The sequence below is a fragment of the Asparagus officinalis genome, chromosome 4 (assembly GCF_001876935.1).
Source record: "Asparagus officinalis chromosome 4, Aspof.V1, whole genome shotgun sequence".
Classification (NCBI taxonomy): Eukaryota; Viridiplantae; Streptophyta; class Magnoliopsida; order Asparagales; family Asparagaceae; genus Asparagus; species Asparagus officinalis.
Genome location: NC_033797.1, coordinates 27,227,793 through 27,246,269, shown reverse-complemented (window position 1 = coordinate 27,246,269; position 18,477 = coordinate 27,227,793). Strand labels below are relative to the sequence as shown.

General features: G+C 37.1%; 2 protein-coding genes across 2 annotated transcripts; both read left to right on the top strand.

The window, feature by feature from the left end:
• LOC109837047 (probable BOI-related E3 ubiquitin-protein ligase 3) lies at nucleotides 10,970-12,921 on the top strand. The gene is made up of 2 exons (XM_020405129.1): nucleotides 10,970-11,427; nucleotides 12,249-12,921. Exons 1-2 carry the CDS (start codon nucleotides 11,254-11,256, stop codon nucleotides 12,741-12,743), a joined length of 669 nt encoding a protein of 222 aa, XP_020260718.1. The 5' UTR covers nucleotides 10,970-11,253; the 3' UTR covers nucleotides 12,744-12,921.
• On the top strand, nucleotides 15,294-17,520 carry LOC109837046 (GDSL esterase/lipase EXL3-like). Its single transcript, XM_020405128.1, has 5 exons — nucleotides 15,294-15,610; nucleotides 15,995-16,125; nucleotides 16,224-16,457; nucleotides 16,719-16,974; nucleotides 17,225-17,520. Exons 1-5 carry the CDS (start codon nucleotides 15,340-15,342, stop codon nucleotides 17,413-17,415), a joined length of 1,083 nt encoding a protein of 360 aa, XP_020260717.1. The 5' UTR covers nucleotides 15,294-15,339; the 3' UTR covers nucleotides 17,416-17,520.

The window sequence follows — 18,477 nt, the reverse complement described above, 5'->3', positions numbered from 1 at the left end:
AGGTGGGATCTTTGTGGTAAAGTTTCTATATTTTTAAGTTGGATCTATTTCTTGTTTGTTCCGCAATTGTTATTGGGTGCTTTGAGATATATGACCGGAAAAGATAAAGGTAGGGAGGGTTCTTCTAGTGTGAAGACCGTCCAAAGTTTGAGTATCCATTCTATGAAGATAGATGTGGAGAAGTTCAATGACACAAATAATTTTGGACATGAATAGAACGACATGTGGTGTGATTAGGTCTTGTCTTACTCAAGATCTAAAATATGATGTGATGAATGAGACTTCGGCAAATAAGATTTGGGGGGTCCTAGAGGGCAAGTATTTGACGAAGAGCATGGAAAATCGGTTGTATTTAAAGATGAGGCTTTATCGCTTCCAATTGAAGAATGGGACATCCATTAGTGATCACATGAACCACTACACCAAGCTACTTATGGATTTGACGAATGTAGATGTTATGGTTGAAGATGAGGATAAGACGTTGTTACTATTGAGTTCCTTGCCAGACGAGGAATATGAGATCTTCGTCCCCACTCTTATTAATGGGAAGACATCTCTTTCGTATAGTGAGGTCACCGTGACACTTATGAATTATCAACTTCGTAAGAAGGACAATGAGACTTCTATTGAGCCGGTAGCGGGGGCATTGGTCGCAAGAGCTAAGAGTCCAAACCGTGGTAGGAGGTCACAGTCTAGAGGAGGACATCCTACAGTTGGTAAGAAGCAGTGTGCCTTTTGTAGAGAGGATGAACATTAAAAAGCCGAATGCCCAAAATTGCAAGCCAGGAAGAATAAGGGAAAAGCTATTCAAGCTTCAGAGTTGAATATTGCCAAGGCTAGTGGCGACATTTCAGATTCAGATTCTTCGGCTATTCATGCCCAACTCTTCCGTCAGTTGGTGTTGCTGACTCCACTGAGTGAATATTAGATTCGGGTGCTACTTACCATATATGCCCTAGGAGGGATTGGTTCTCCAGCTTTTAGGAGTTGAAAAGAGGGGATGTTGTGCTCATGGGCAATGATCACAAATTCCCTATTGGTGGTATTGGTACCGTTTGGATTCGGATGAGTGACGGGATAATTCGGGAGTTGGTTAAAATGAGGTTTGTTCCTCAATTGAAGAAGAATATCATTTCACTTGGGGCATTGGAGGCAGCAGGCTATAGGGTGATCTTGGCGGATGCACGCTTGAAGGTCACATTGGGATCCATGATTGTGATGAAGGGCGTCAGAAAGAGCAACTTGTATTATTTGCTTGGGAGCACGGTGATTGATAGAGAGCTGACGACTTCTTTGGCTAGACTGTGGCATTGTTTGTTGCTGGGATATATGACTGGTTATGTCGTGCGTAGATTGTTGAGGAGTGCTATGACCTGTAGATTGAAGTCCTTTGGGCACATTAGGATGAGCGAGAAGACTGCGGTGGAGTTTGACACTTCTATCCATCGATCGAGAGGTCTTATAGGAGGTGTTCAGTCAGGCATTTGGGGGCCTTCCAAGGAGGCATCATTGGGAGGTAATCGGTATTTTGTTTCCTATGTTGAGGATTGTACTAGGCATTTATGGATTGCAATCAAGTCCCGTTGGTATGAAGCCCTAGTAGTCTGCAACAGTTGGAGGTGTTAGACCCTAGAGGGGGGGGTGATTAGGGTCTTATGCTAATCTAATCCGATTATATGCCAATTAAAAATTAATTAACAAATATATTCTTGCAAGATAGATATACAAAGAGTTATGTGCAAGAATATGCAATATACACAATGAGATATATCCTATATGATGAATATATATATGCAAGGATATAAAATATAAACACAAGTATAAATAAACGCCAAAGCACACTCAAACACAAGATATGATCATGGAGTTCGGATCTTCCGTCCTACGTCTCCGCTCCCCACTCCCGGAGAGAAATCCACTAACACAACCGGGTTTTCTACGTTCACCCGAACAATGTTTACACCTCACACTCGGTTTTCTAGCTAACCGAAAACTTTACAATCAACACTCTTGCAATCACACTCTACACCCTCACAAGTGTTGGACCTAGCCGTGTCTCCTTCAAGTGCTCGGTTACAACCTCTTCCTAGGCTCATCAACCAACGCCACTCCTCTTGGGACGATCCCCGACTCTCACCACACACTCCTCTCGGTGTACAAGTGTATTACAAAGAGAATCTCACACTGAGGCTTAATACAATAATTGATTGTTCTCAACTATGGATGAGAACACAATGAAAGCTCACACTCAATGTTACAACCTCTCACCAACCCACAATATATTATGAATGCAAATACAATAAGCTCAAGTGGGTGTGTGTAACAATGAGATAAAATAAAATCTAACTCAAATAGCAAACTATCAATAATAAGAATATGAAAATCAATAATGAAATTGCTAGAGAAAAGAGTTAGAAAACTTCTCTATGAACACAAAGAAGAGGATGAAGAAGATTGAGAATGAATCCCTCAATCTACAGTGAAAACTTCCTCCTTTGTAAACAGAAACTCAAACTTAAACAAACAGTAAAAACCTTAAACCCTTGTTTAAAAACTTTTCTTAGCTACTTGATAACTGAGATCAAGGAGGGTATTTATAACCTCCAAAATCTCAGCCAACAACCCCAAGCAAAAGATAAAAACAACCCCAGAAAAACAGCTCAGAAAAATAGCCGTTGGGAACCAACGGATATATTGGCGGTCGACCGGAAATTCCTGCGGTCGACCGATAGAGCTTTCGGTCGACCGGACCGGTTGACCGACAAACTCTCTACTGCCCACTGACGGCTGAACATATGAGCGGTCGACCGGATCGGTCGACCGAAAACTGATACATGAAAATCTGATTTCCTGATTTTAAAACACTGTTTAAAAATATCAAATAAATTCCAAAAAATATAAAACTTTGGGGAATGATTGTAGACATCATCTACCCTTTAAAAGAGGGAGTACTAGAAAAACTTTTCCTACCCCAAATTGCCCTTCAACTTTTTTAAATATGACAAAGTTAATTTGGATCTAATTAATGGGCAAATTTATGTGGTGTTTTTTATTATTATTAAGAATTTATAAAATGAGTTATAAAATCAAAAGCCTTCACACCCAATAAATTCCAACTAATTGTCACAAGTTATGAGTTTTTTTTACTTAAGAATTAATGGAAAATTTGTTACGAAATGAAGACGCTAAATATAACATGGAACAGTGAGAACATTTTGGATTCTAGGACTCTGAAAAGGTTCCGAAAGTAGCCTGGCAACATGCCCGCTTGCTGTGGAAAAACTCGGTTCGTCTTCTTCTACAACGAAGGATGTGTTTCATGCATTGAGATTGAACATCATTCTTAGATGTTAGATTGATGCCAAAACCAGTAAGGTATCTTTATTAGCTAAGAAAAGAAATTGTTTTTCCCCAAAAATTTTTATGCTGATATTGAATTACCCATACATCTTCTTTTTGTTGAAGAGAATTGTGGGGAATTGCACAGGAATGCTAGACTCAACTGATTGTGCCTCCCGTTTTGTTTAAAGAGAGCTGCTCGAGCAAGTCAATCTCCCTCCATCTCCCTCCCTCTTCCTTCTCTCTCCTCTCCCCTATCGCTAAAGGTAAAATTTCACCAAACCCCCTATGTCTTTTCTCCAATTTTCTGTTAGTCCATTCTGAGACTCTCCTTTGATTTCACCAAACAAAAGGTTCTGAAAGCACCGTCTACGACGTGAGGCTCGATGGCCGGAGAGTCACCATAAAAAAACCTGTCCTTTCCTCTTCAGACGACCTCGACAAGTTCCACAGAGAACTTCAATTGTGGTGGTAAGAAAGTTTACACTCCTTTAGGTGGTTTTCGTTTAAAGTTGGGATTTTGGGAGTGCCCATGTTGACCAATATGGATAATTTTGATGTTGGTTTTTTTTAGCGTGAAGTGAAGTGGATCATCCTTGATTGGCTAAGTTGGTTGTTGCTCATACGAGACCTCCAAATTATTTGTTTTTCTTTGAGTTTTATTGAGTGGGGGAATTTGGCAGAGAGATTGCATGTTGAGGAGTGGAGCCCTGAGATTGATGAAGAACTCGTGATTACTTATGATCTCGGTATATTCTTTCGTATTATGTGCTGTATATGACTATTAACCGAAAATATCCTGTGAGATCAAATTAGACATTGCATTGTTTGTTTTGTACTAAATTGTTTGTTATTATTTTAGCTGATACACAAGTTTATTATGCTCGAGTTCTATTTCTATTGATATAGTTACATCCTTAATTGCCTTCTCTTTGATCTTCAATGTGTTCTGTTATTATTTGAAACTTTATAAACATAAAAAACATATTTTCATTTTTTGATGCAGAATCAAGATTTTGATGTGTCACTGTCAGATGCCAGTAGTGTTTTTGATTCCATAAAGGTGATAAGCTTTCAACTCCTATGTATTATTTTTCTTTTTTGCTACTTTTCCATTTAGTGAAGAGGTATAACTTAAATCATTATTTCCTCAGTCGCTTAGTCAAAGTGATGGAAGATGGCGATATGATTCTAGCAGTGCTGAATCAAGCAATTATGTTGCTGGTACTGAAATCTTTTACCTTTCTTGGTATCTATGTTGAAAATAACTTAACACTAGATGCTACATTTACCGGTTTATGTCTTTTGTAATTATTGCTTCACTTTGATTGGCTGGAAATCGTCTCATGTTAATGTTGTAACTTCTAAGTACAACTACTGTTGTGCCTGAACAAACTGATCACTTTTCATGTTTGTACGGTTGTAGGGACAACACTTGAAACACTTGCAGGAGTGGTTTCCCTGATAGATCCAGAGGTGGATCAATCAAGGGTAAGACTTACATTACCAATGTTTGTTTTTTAAATTGTATGATTGTGTTATGATTAGCTTTGAGTAACTATTTGATATCAGGATGATCGTTCATAATTTTTACTCCTATTTAAAAATTAAGGAGAATATCTCTTACTTTTGCTTATAATTACACTTCGTAGATTAGATGCATTGCTATCCCACTGAACTTTATTTTGCTTAAATGTAAGACTCATTGGCTTTAGGTTAGTATGGCAATGTGATTCTATGTTAATCTTTCATGGTCATTTGAAAGTGAAAATTCTTTATCTTACTCAAGCTCTAGGGCTTCTTGCAAAGTTGCAAGCTTGCAATACATCTTGCTAATCCATAATACTCTAAAGCATTATCACTAAGAAGGCAATACTTCATCCAAGTTGTGTGAGATAGGAATGCGACATGCGATTGAGTTCCAAATTGAGTGAAGAATTTTTTTTCATAGGTAAAGAATATTTCACTGATTATCAGGTGTACAAGGGTACTTAGGCATTCCAAAGTATAACAAAAGTAGGCTTCCAACAGCAAGAAAAAACATCACAATGCTGCATGAGAGAACAATATACAAATATAAGTTAGTGTCATTTAAAATCACCAAGTTTGCAGGCCATCAAGCTGTGAATTTTATTGAGTAATCCTGTGAGGGAATTGCTAATGCCTCTAAATTGTCTGCAGTTTCGTTCATGCTAAATATAGTATATAGTTGCTACAAGCAGAGCTCTTCTATGCCTTGAACCTGGACCTTTTCTTCCCTCTAGAGTCTTATACCAAGGTCGGAATCTAATCCAAGACTTATGTCTTCCTTGTAGCCTCATATAGGATAGTATTTGATCACATATTTGAGCTGAAAATAAGCATTTAAAGAACAAATGCTCAACAGTTTTATTATGAGCCCACAAAGGTTACCGTGTGCATCATCTGTTCTCCCCCAAGCTTTAACTTTATCCTTGGTCATGAGCTTGTTGAGCATAACTAACCACAAGATTTTGTCAAATCATGCTTATGTATTAAGTTAAAAGATTTGAGACTGTTCATATCAGTGTAAGTGATAATGTGCATTTATAGTACTTGATGAAATAAAATAAATTGGGTTAGAGAGATTTGAACCTTGTGAAATTTTGCATATACCTTAAAATTCACAGATATAATGGTATATTATTATAATCATAAATACATTGTGCTCGAATTTTAAAAAAAAAATTTAATCTTTTTTACCTTCAACAAATCATCATAGGCTATATCCCTTTCGCTCATTTGTTAGAACTATAAGTAGATATAGTAGTTTAATATATTTTGTCTAGAGAGCTTTATTTTTTTCCCTTTCCTTTTTTAGTTGTTTAATAATAATTGTAATTGACTCAATTGTTATATACTAAAGATTCTGAAATTTGGAAATTCCTATTAGAGAGTAAACTTTTACTAAATGGACATTATCAAATATCTTGCAATATCTTAATTCATGTAAACAAATATGAGCTCAAATACCGATTGGAATTACTATGAGGAAAGTACTAATTTCATGATACATATAAAAATTGATAATGCGATTGCTAAAGGAAATTATTAAGCTTACATGCTACAAGTCATATGATAACTTAGAGAATGATAGTTAGCCAAAACGCATTTGCGTCTATTAGCTTAATTATTCTATTGATAAACTCTATAACATAACAAATATTGTAGATGTTAATGTAAGAAATGTTGGCATACATTATAATGTAAGAAATATTATAGATGTAATGGGTGTTTGTTTAAAAAGAATGTTCTTTATAGGAGAGATTTATTTCTATATTGCTTTGTTCATTATCAATGATTATAGGAGAGATTTATTTCTATATTGCTTTGTTCATTATCAATGATTCAATCAGTACTTAGGTGATCTGCCCTAATTCCCTATGCATCCTTGTTTCATGTTCCTTTAACTTTGTGTTCAGAAGGTTATATGTCTTGATATGTCCTTCTTATTGTTTTAGCCTTTCCTATGACCATAAAACCATGGCGAAATAGTAAGAGACATGGGGAGCTGCTAGGAGATCAACAATTTGATGCTATTTAGTTGAGGTCAGGTCTTTGGTGAATGGAGATGTTTTTAAGCTCTATATTTTGTTGCTAAATGTTGCTAATGTTCCAATTTTTTGGTGTGAGTATGTTAGGAGTTGTTTTGATAGGTTTTTGATGTATACAGCTAGGGAATTTTATGTTTTTTTTGGTGTGATGTAATGAGAGATACTCTTCATTTTATTCTTTGGTTGGGGATTTTGATGATTATCTGTAAGTAGATTGTAATCACCCATTTTTTTAAGAATGTATTGCTCGGTTGGGGTCTTCTTTCAAGACTCAATCCTTTCTCTTAAGAAGACATGAGAAGAGCTTGACTTCATAATGATTAACCGATGCTAGATAATTGTCTATGGTACTTGACATGTATTTTCTTGAAAACATATTGCACTTGCTGAACCAATTCTATTGTATTCTATCTTGAATGCTGGTCATATTATTTTGTTATAGGACACAAAAGATTTAATGTTCAATCCAAGTATCCTATTCATTCAATGAGGTTATTAGTGTGATTCTTAGTTGTTATATCCAAATGTCTAAAAGATTTCAACTTAATCGTTTTGACGTCGCATAAGGTCCAATGACTTTATTTTATGTCTATATATTTGATCCATTGCTTATATTCAATAATTTAATAACAAATATTTCCCTAAATAAATTTAAAAATTTATAATAAATGATAAAAATTTTACCACGTGCATTGCACATGTAATCCAACTAGTGATAATAAACATGCTACAATGACTGGTTTCCAAAAAGGATTTCCCAAATGAAAAATATCATCATTTTGCAAAATAGTCCAAAACACGAAAATGTAAACATATGAATTTTGACATTTAGGCTAAACCATGTTTTGAAACTTTGCACAATGATTATATAGACTTAATAAAATATGTATATGATTATTGTTAAGTCCAAAAACTAAGAATATTATATTTTCACAAATACATTAGAGAATGAAACATAGGAGTATGTATATGAAAATATATTTGTTTCATATCTAAGTAGATAAACCAAATCACAATAATAAATATAAAATATGTAATTTCATATTTATAAACATAAAAACCAAAACTATGCATGTATATATATAACTATATATATATACACGAAGAAACCAATAAATGTGTGTGTGTATATGATATTGAGCTTAGAGTATCAAACACACATAATATAACAATAAATGTGTGTGTGTATATGATATTGAGCTTAGAGTATCAAACACACATAATATAAAACCTAAACTGAATTACCCAAGCTTGATCTTGATCTTCATTGTAGCTCAACTTGATACACATGCGGATGAAGCTTGAACTTGATCTTTAACTATGAATTGCGTAGGCTTCACCGACATTCCACCAACCTCCTTTGAATATGATCGTTGAAGCTCTATTCCATCCATCCTCCAACTACGTTGTTTGTCTATAATAAATAAGAAAACACAAGCACTAGACAAACAATATTAGTGGTAAATTGTTTGTTAAACATCATCAAAACAAGAAGGCCAACATGAGGAGGTGTATTGACAGAAAGGTTACCTATCGTATTAGTTCTAGTAGGGGTTCTTTCCTGCATTTGTGCCGAGCTCATGGTAGTTGGAGACTTCGTAGGAGAGGAGACGGTGGGGAGACGAGTTGAGATGGCGGATTCGGTGAGTTGTTCCTTTCTGGAGGAGGATCGGCGTTGTTTGTCGAGCAGTGGATTTTGTATTTGGGCTTCGACATGTTTGGGCCATCTTATGAGGTTACCGACTACTGCATTAAGAGTTGTTAGATCTGGTGGAGCTGTTTTAGACTTTAGGTTGCGTCAGATGTTTGGCTATCCAGCACTTGGTCACATCGTGGATGTGAGATTGGATCCGATTGCACGATTGAGATTCAGAGGCTCTTTTGGCTATCAGTTGAGAGCTTCTGAGTTTGTTCGGAGCAGGTATGTCACATTAGACTCTCGGCAGGTAGAGAGTGTAGATCAGATCAGTGGGATATCGCAGCGGGTGGAGGGTGATGCTACTCCATATTGGGTGGAGATTACTCCACATACTCCAGATCATTCTGCATTGTTTGGGATTCCAACTGATGTGGCACAGTTTGGGGATCAGATTGTTCAGGATGCAGATGATGAGTTGGTAGATTCGAGTGCAGCTGGTGGATGTAGCTTGGATATGGCCATTGGGTCACCTCAGGTAGAGGTGTTTGGATCGTGTCAGTTTGGGGTCATTGGTGATGCTATCAGCCGTAGATTGGGTGTTGATGTTGGTGAAGAGTTGAGAACTCTTCTTTTGGATTGAGGGCCTTTGGAGGCCATTGGGTGAACTGCATGAAGACTTGATTCCTTGGACTAGAGGATACGTAGACAGTCTTTATGATGCAGCCGATTTGGTGAGTAGACACTGTTACTTTGGGTGAGTGTTCGTACTCCCGTATGGGTCTCGACTTGTTGTGGATGAAGTTCGTTGTCATGAGTCCGTTGCCATGGCGTACTGGAAGCAACAAGTGAGGTATTTGGTGTGGTCAGTGTCGGCTCAGTTTTGGGAGAACGTTCGCCGAGGTGGAGATTTGTAGGACCGGCAGAACAGTTGATGGAGCGTGGGGAACGTTTTGGATGGTCGGCGGTCGACTGCGAGATCGTGATGGTCGACCGCGTTCGTGCATGGTGTCTCACTGTGCCTCTAGATCTTTGGCGGTCAACCGTGACGGTCGACCGCGTTTTCTTCTAGAGTTTGGGCCTGTTTCTGGAGTTGGTGCGGTCGACCGTGACGGTCGACCGCGATGCCTGCGCGGTCGACCGTCACGATCGACCGCCATGCCTGCGCGGTTGACCGTCACGATCGACCGCCGAAGCGGTTTGGGCTGAATTTGGGTTCCAGACCCGTTTCGTTTTGCATTGTTATAAATACCTAAGGGGTGTTTCTAGGGTTTTGTGTGCAAGGGTTTTGAGCTGAAATAAAGGGGTTTTGTTGGGCTTCTATTGTAGGGGCATTTGGAGAGATCAAGTGTGATTTGAAGAAGTTTTTTTGTAAAATTTGTAACCCTAGTTGTATCCCCTTGATTTCTAATAGTGAAAACTCTCATTTCCTTGCCCCGTGGACGTAGGCATCTCGCCGAACTACGTTAAAACTGATGTTGATTATTTGTGCTAATTGAGTTGGTGTGTTTGGCTTTCTCTCTCGGAGATTTGATATTGGATCTCGGCATCGGGGGTTTTCCCAACATGTAGCGCCTCCCTTTTCATATGGATAATGAAAATCCCAAATTAACCCCCACTACCCAATGAATGACACAGAACGAATTGCCAACTCGCATGTAGATAGCGCTGATTTGATTTGGATTCTTTTTCGGGACCGAAACGTGCAGTCGGCCCGGAGTACAACTAGTCAGGCCCTACCAGGACCCGCTGGTTCACGGTCTGGGTCAATCCAGCCCGTGCGCTAACTGCTCAAGCAGGTGCACGATAAGATGCTACGAGGAGATTAATGTCCAAAACCACTGAACTAATCTTTCAATTTTGAAGAGAAAACTCAAATCCAAATCCAAACAATTATACAAATGTATCCAATTAAGAATCCAGGAACCCAACAATCTCGTCCCTAATCAATCGGATCATTTGTTACAATTTGACCCTTTTCCTCCTTTGCTATTTCCAAAGAGCCCTCCGGATTCTTAGAGAGCCTATGAATCTCTTTGCCCCCCGTTCAACAGACGGAGGTTATAATCCTAATCACCACACAACTCCTTAATTACGGGATAAAGAATAGGATTTACTGTTAATAACCCCACTAACCCCAAATTCAAAGCTGATGAGATTTCTTCAATGCCAAGCTGAGCCATCTCCCAAGAAAATCTCTGCAGATTGATTGCTATCTAATTTAAAGCTGACCCCTTCTCCTCTGATGCCGAAAACTGATGACAGCCCACCTTCCCTTTCTCTTTCAATCACACAAATCCAAACTCTCTGCTCTTCTTAAAATTTATTACTAAATATTTATTTACTAATATAAGTAATAATGCCACAGTATCTTTATGAATGAGATAGGGAGTGCACCAGCCTAGGAAAATGCAATTACTTCGGATTTTATTGTACCTAAACTGAATTATTTGAATGGGTTTGTAATAGAGACAAATCTTTTTCTATTTATGCAAAGAAAAAAAAGGTGATTGAATGTATTGACGCGTGTATTTATAGATAATAATAACCGATCCCTCTCTCCCTTTACTTTTTGTTTTTTTTATTATTGATTAGAGAGAGCCTCACGCTCCCGGTCTGATCTAACAACTAAAACTCTCTCTCTCTCTCTCTCTCCTCTCCCTCTTCTCTCTGTTTCTCTTGCTTTTGGATCTAAATACAAATTATATGATGACCATCCAAGCTTATTCATTTCCAAGTATGGAAGATTTCAACCAAAGTTTTCAGTTTGAGCAGCAACAAATTAATGCAGAGATGAAGATGGTGATGCCAATGGAGCAAACGTTGGGGTCGCTGGTCGAAAAGCAGAGCCAAGAGGTCGACCACTACCTTAACCTGCAGGTGAAGTTTTAATACTTGTCTTCTTGAATGCACGCTTTAATGGAAGAAATTAAGGTTATTGCAAGCTTTTGAGATATTTGAAAAGCATATTAAGGTTATTGCAAGCTTTTGAGATATTTGAAAAGCGAGAACCAAATTGTGCCCATTGATCGAGTTTAGTGGAGTTTGTAATTTGACAACATGTTGCATAGAATTAGAAGGCCCTATACAAAGCTCTAGTGGATTCATAATTTTCATCCTTCCCACCTTTACGAAAATAAGAATACGGGTAAATTGCATTCATAATTTTCAATGTTTTCTATAATTGCCAATATCCTTTCTCTAGTTTCTTTTTCATTACTTCAACACTGTATACTTTGATGACAAGTAATATTATTAAGGTTAATTGCATATAGATTCCTTGTGGTATCTGTGTTTTGATCTTCTGGGTTTAACTTTTTTGACATGGTAAGCAGATATATTGATAAGTAATATATTATATCTAACGATCTAATCAATTTATATTGTACCATCGAAACATGTATTTGTATTTTGGATACGGATCAGTTTTTTTTTTGCCTACGTATGTGTCTTTGTATTCGTATCTTACTAGATGTAGATATTTTTATATCAATATCTCATTTGCATGCTTAATAATATTAGATACAACTTTGAAAAGGACTGGGAGGGATAAAGTACAATTTACGTTGTAAATATTAGTCATTGTCTAGCTTCTTTTTCCCAAAAAGAAGCTATTGGTTATAAAAAAAAAATACTACTCAATTACTAGTTCTCAAATTTATCATGACGTAACAATTTATGTTCTTCATCAACCGAAACAGAGCAACCTATTACGAATGAGCATCCTACATCACTGCAAGCACCAATTTGCGTCCTTAATTCGACGACTCGAAGCCAAAGCTCATTTGCTCATTAGAAAGAAGGACGAAGAGCTGGCCGTGATCACGAACAAAGCAATGCAGCTCGAGTTTTGTTTGCAGAGAATAGAGCAAGACAAGGAGACGTGGAAAAGGGCCGCGGGGGAGAGCGAGGCACTGGTTATTTCTCTCAACAAGGCGCTGGAGCAGCTGCAGGGTCCTTGTTTATCTTCAAATGGGGGGAAAGGAGGAGAAGAAATAGAGAAAGGGGAGGAAATAAGTTCAACGGCTGACAACGGAGGCTCTGGGTTCTGTAGGATATGCGGGGTCAGGAGCTCTTGTGTGCTGCTGCTCCCTTGTAGGCACGTTTGTTGCTGTCAGGTTTGTGATGCTTGCGTTGGGGCTTGCCCTGTTTGTGAGTCTGCGAAGGACGGGAGCGTCGAGGTGTTTTTTGCATGAGAGGAGTTTTGATCTTTCTTTTTTTTTTTTTAGAGTTTTCGCTTTTGTGTTTTTTTTTTGTTCATTCTGTCTTTTTTCGGTTAGGATGCAAGGAAGAGATTATGGCTGGAAGGTTGTATTCGTATCTTTTTGGTGTTCATCTGTTTGCGCATTAAATGTTAAGGGGTTTTCGACCTTACGTTCCCAAATCCAACCAATTTTGCAAAGTTGGCCCCAGATGTTCCTTATTGAGTTAATATCCTGGGGACTCAAAATCGTACTGTAGGGATGATTTTCAATCCACAAAATAAGTAGTGTTTTTTTTAGAAAAATTCCTTAAGAAAAAAAAAATGAGATCAACAGAGGGACATGTGAGGTGAGGTGTCCTCCTCCTATTACATAATGAGCTGACCATCATTAATGATGGCCAGCTTATTATGCAATATGAGGGGGACATCTCACCTCACATGTCTTCCCTGTTGGTCTTATATTTTGGGTCCCTATAGCAAATCTCTTTTTTTTTCTCATCGGGTATAATAAAGGCTAGATATCATAAAACCCCCCTTAGCTCCGGATGATTATGAGAAAAAACCCTTAACTTTTAAAATATCAAAAAACCCCATTAACTTTAGGGTTTATTAGAAATCTCCATTTAACTTTTAGATTTTATTAGAAAGCCTCCTAAATTATGAGGTTTTTTTTATAAAATCTGAAAGTTAAAGGGTTTTTTTTTGATAAAATCTGAAAGATAAAGGGGGGTTTTGTGATAATTCCTATACTCGAGGGGTTTTTCTCATATTTTGAAAGTTAAAGCGAGGTTTTCGGATAATTATCCAAAGTTGAGGGGGTTTTGCGATGTTTACCCAACAATAAATGAAAGCGTCTAAAATCGATTGAGATTGGTTTTTCATTATTTGCTTCCTTCACATCGAAGGATATAATAAATGAAAGCGTCTAAAATCGGTTGACATTAGCTTTTCACCGTTTGCCTCTTTCGAGGTGTTCCTCGATTTGTTTCGATGCAGGCTCGAAGTGAACAAGCTTTTACTCGGGTCTGATTTGTACCCACCAGGATCCCCCACCATAACGACGGCGCATCTTTTCTTTTGACAGCTGAAGCCAATGACGTCAACAAAACTAAAACTTGAAGTTGCCCTTGGGTTCAAGGAGCAAACATTTGTTCCATTTATGTGTTAGATTAAGAGAAGTTAATTTTTAAATGTATTTTTGTAATGACTTATTGAGTTAACTTTAGTTACTTATTTTATCTTCCGGATTAGATAGTTCTTTTCTTATATGTCGATAGTTCTTTTCTTATATGTTGTGTTATTATATATATTAGTGTGTGCTCTGTGCAAAGCACGGTCCCCTGTTTTTTTAAGCATCGCATTTTGAACTTGTCTTCCTCTAAGTTTTAACACATATGATTTAATTATTGTACGCTTAAAAATTAGAAATCATATCTACTCCTACATACTTAAAAAATGATCTAAGTTTTAATACATTTGATTTAAAAATCATATCTTCTTCTCTATACTTGAAGGAGAATTCACGTTTTAATACATTTAATTTACTTTACTGTTTATAATATAATACATTACTGTAAAATTAATAGTAGAGGCTCATATCTGATTCACTGTTTATTCTATAATAAATACCGTATCATAAACAGTACTTTGAGTGGGGAGGGCCAAATCAGGTTTAATGTTCATGCTATAGTTTTCACTGTAGCACTTGACTGTAGCATGAACAGTGATTCTTTAGATCCTTCTATAAGTATAGAAGAGTAGATTTATGCATGTGTACATTTAAAGATACTAGTGTAATGCATGTGCTTTGCACGTGGACATGTTATTGTATTAATATTATATTATTTATTAAATTATATATAAATATTTTACAAAGTTATTTAATTGCTATGTCAAATATATTATTTATTAAATTATATATACTCATCATTTTTTCTTATTTTATCCAATGTGAAACTATATATACTCACGTATTAATCACCTCAACAACACAAGAGATAACAACTCCCACCCATCCACGAGGAATAAAAACTAAAATCCCCTATTTTCGCATTCAATTCTGGTATTTTCTTCCTCAACGCTCGCCAACTGCTCGTTTTAACTCCTCTTAGGACAAATATTTTTCAACCGAGACAACTGTTAGCAGGTGTGTGGACTGAAACGCACCACATAGAGTATAATGGGTTCCGCTCCAAAATGAGCAAGCTGAGCTTGCAGCCGCAGCTCAATTGTCAAAGCTAGTCCCCACTCTGGCCTTTCTTCATCTGAAAATGGGGCGAAATTTTGCAACGTGATTATATCATATTTCTCTCAGTCAATGTAAGTGAGTGCAGTCAATACATATATATATTATGATTTTCTTCCGAGTATGGCGTGACTTAAAGGGGTCTTAAATTTCAAATAATGCAACCCTCCAACAACTTTGCCAGTCTAGCTCAAAGTTGTTCTAACGCTCCACATGACCAAATTAAACCGCACGCGTACGGCGCATCATGACAACGTACAAGAAGAGGCTATATAACCACAGACGTCCCCGCCTTCTAATTTCTGCATCATATCATATCTTTTGTTTCCTTAGCTACTCCGATATGAATTTCTCCTCAATGAAGGTTTCATTTCTTGTGTTTGGTAGTGTTTGTTTTGTTTTAACATCGGCAGCGGCGCAAAAACAAACGCAGAACGCGACGTTGCCTACGTTTCCGGCCTTGATAGCTTTCGGAGACTCAATCTTGGACACTGGCAACAACAACCTGCTGTCCACAATTGTGAAGTGCAATTTTCCTCCTTATGGGAAAGATTTTATCGGTCACGAGGCTACTGGGAGGTTCAGCAATGGAAGAGTCCCCTCGGACCTTATAGGTACGGATCGATCGAGATTAGTTAGTTTAATAATGCAGCTAGCGTTAATTGCGCAGAGATCTCCTGTGGTATCACGCTTTAGGTCGACCCTTCATAAATTTCTTTCGACTCTCGTCGGTCTATCTGCCAAAATCAAACTGCATGGATTATAAGTTCGAAAGCATGATACTACAAGATATCTATGCACGTACAACTAATCCTAGAGTATTGTATTTGACATGCTCTTGAGTGTTGTTGTAACATATTGCTCTTGGGGGTCTAATTACTAACCATATCTAGTTTATGAAATTTCTGTTGGGTAGGTTAATTTTGACTTCATCCTTTCCCTCCTAACAGAAAAGAGAATATCTCGCTTAATTTTATGATGGCTGTGTTAAATTTCAGCTTCAAAGTTACGCATAAAGGAGTTATTACCTGCCTACCTCAGCCCAAAATTAAGCAATGAAGACCTTCTGACTGGCGTCTGCTTCGCTTCTGGTTCATCTGGGTATGACCGTCTCACATCTGCAGTAATGGTATGTATATATACGCTAAGTAATTATATAATAATTACTATTACTAACAATATTTTATTTTTCTTAAATCATCATTAATTTATTGTGGATGATTATAGGCAGTGATAACAATTCAAGACCAATTGGAGATGTTCAAGGACTATATAAAGAAGCTACAAGCAATTACAGACACCAAAAGAGCTGCGAAGATCATCGGTGAAAGTTTATACGTAGTTTGTTCTGGGAGCAATGATGTTGCGAACACCTATTTTACCTCTCTCCTGAGAAAGGCAGAGTATGATGTGCCTTCATACACCAGTTTCTTAGTTAATTCGGTTTCTGATTTTCTTGAGGTAAGTTTAATCTTGAGAAAATATTGGAATGCTATGTCAAATATCACAAGCTATCAAAATTCATAGTTCTCTTCAATGTTTTATGGAAGGTAATTAAAGTGAGACAAACAAACTCAAAGGGTTATGTGAAATCCCCTTCCAAATTCAAGGGGGTGATGTAAAATTAACGCTTAAGCGTGCGCTAGAATATGTTTGTAAATTTGTTACATTCATTGTACTAACTATATATCTTTCATTATCCGTCCATTTTAATGCATGTAGAAGCTGTACAGCTTGGGTGCACGCAAAATTGCTGTTGTCGGACTTCCTCCTCTGGGTTGTCTTCCATCACAGAGAACTCTTGCTGGAGGAATGCAAAGAGACTGCGTCTCCTTGTATAATCAAGCTTCACAGCAGTATAATCTCAAACTCACTAAAAGACTAGGAATTCTCCAGAACAAATTTGCAGACGCAACCATCGTTTATGCAGATATATATCATAGTTTGCTTCGTCTCATTCAATACCCATCAGAATATGGTAAGTTTATAATGTTAGTTGCGCATAGACCCTACGACTCTGGTGATTTCATTGTTGCAGACAGGCCCTTTTTTTTGACACTTTTAATATTGGGTCTACGTGAGGGTAAAAGAGTCAGAAAAAATTTAACCTTAGATCCATCTGCAACAATGAAACTATAGTCTATAGGATAGTAATTTTTATTTTTGTCGTAGAGGCAATTTTAATGTTTATACAGACTAATAATCTTGTATTTTTTTTACCTTTGTAGGGTTTGAGGAGTCGAAGAAAGGTTGTTGTGGGACTGGAGAGTTTGAACTAGGACCATTGTGTAATAGAAAGTCGGTTATGTGCTCTGATGATTCTAAATATGTGTTTTGGGATAGTTTTCACCCAACGGAGAAGGCGTACAAGATTCTTGTAGACGAACTTGTTCAGGAAATCTCGCCACACTTTTTATGAAGATAATGTGTATGTATATCTCAATATACACAATGGTTTTAATCGAGTAACATAACTGCGTCTTCTCTAAATGATAGCGAGATGGACAAATTGAGGGTTGTTGAATTCTTGATGTGGCAAAATTTAACCGCAACGAGTAATTGGAAATTATTTTTTGAGAAAAGTAATTAGCAAATTTTGACGCGGGAAAAAAATTGATTGACCGCAATGGTATGAATATGATTCCTTCCTAAGGAGATATGGACTTGGAGTAGTATTTTACTTTGACTTGGGGTCGGTGTGGACCGGTTTGAACTGGGGGTTGAACCGGCCCATCCCATCTTGGACCGAGACCAAGCCGGACTCATGGTGGGACATGCCTAATCCAATCCGATTTAGAGGCGGGCCAAAGTCGAACTGGATTTAAGTTTAGATCCGGGGCTAAAGAGACAAACATGACCCAAAAAAGCCCAACCCACTATTGAGCTGGCCTGATTCCAACACGAGCCGACCTGGATCCATTTTCTTTTCTTACCCAACCCAAATTTGATAGACCAATTTCAAATATTAAAGATGCAAGGGACTGATATCAAAAAAACACATAACTTCTGGTTAATTTTACAAAACTGCCATGAAATATTAGAAATTTGTATAAAAAGACATAACCTATTTTTATTAGAGAAAAATATAATAAATTTTCAAATATAAAAAATATCATACATTATCATAAAATTGTAACTATACCCTATCAGTCAAAGGGAATGGAGTAGACGGACCTATAAAAAGTAAATAAGTCAAATCGTAAAAAAATATGTTCATGTATTACACAAACTCCATCATTCATAACCACATATATCTGTATTTGTGATTTTTTGTGTGATGTTGATCTTTTTGCAACATGACTATATATTTTTATTTTAAATAAAGGGCTTAAAATAATAAAAAAATAAAATAAATATAATAATTTTATAAATATACAAGTATAGTACAATATAGGAAAAAAGGGGAAAAAATTTAAAGACCAAAAAGTTTTTTTTTTAAATTAACACGGACCGACCCGCAATCCAAACTGTCGGTTCACAG

Coding starts and splice junctions, on each gene's coding strand:
- LOC109837047 (XM_020405129.1), top strand. CDS start 11,254: ATGATGACCATCCAAGCTTATTCATTTCCAAGTATGGAAGATTTCAAC. Junction 11,428..12,248: donor ACCACTACCTTAACCTGCAG/GTGAAGTTTTAA, acceptor CAACCGAAACAG/AGCAACCTATTACGAATGAG.
- LOC109837046 (XM_020405128.1), top strand. CDS start 15,340: ATGAATTTCTCCTCAATGAAGGTTTCATTTCTTGTGTTTGGTAGTGTT. Junction 16,458..16,718: donor CGGTTTCTGATTTTCTTGAG/GTAAGTTTAATC, acceptor TAATGCATGTAG/AAGCTGTACAGCTTGGGTGC. Junction 16,975..17,224: donor TCAATACCCATCAGAATATG/GTAAGTTTATAA, acceptor TTACCTTTGTAG/GGTTTGAGGAGTCGAAGAAA.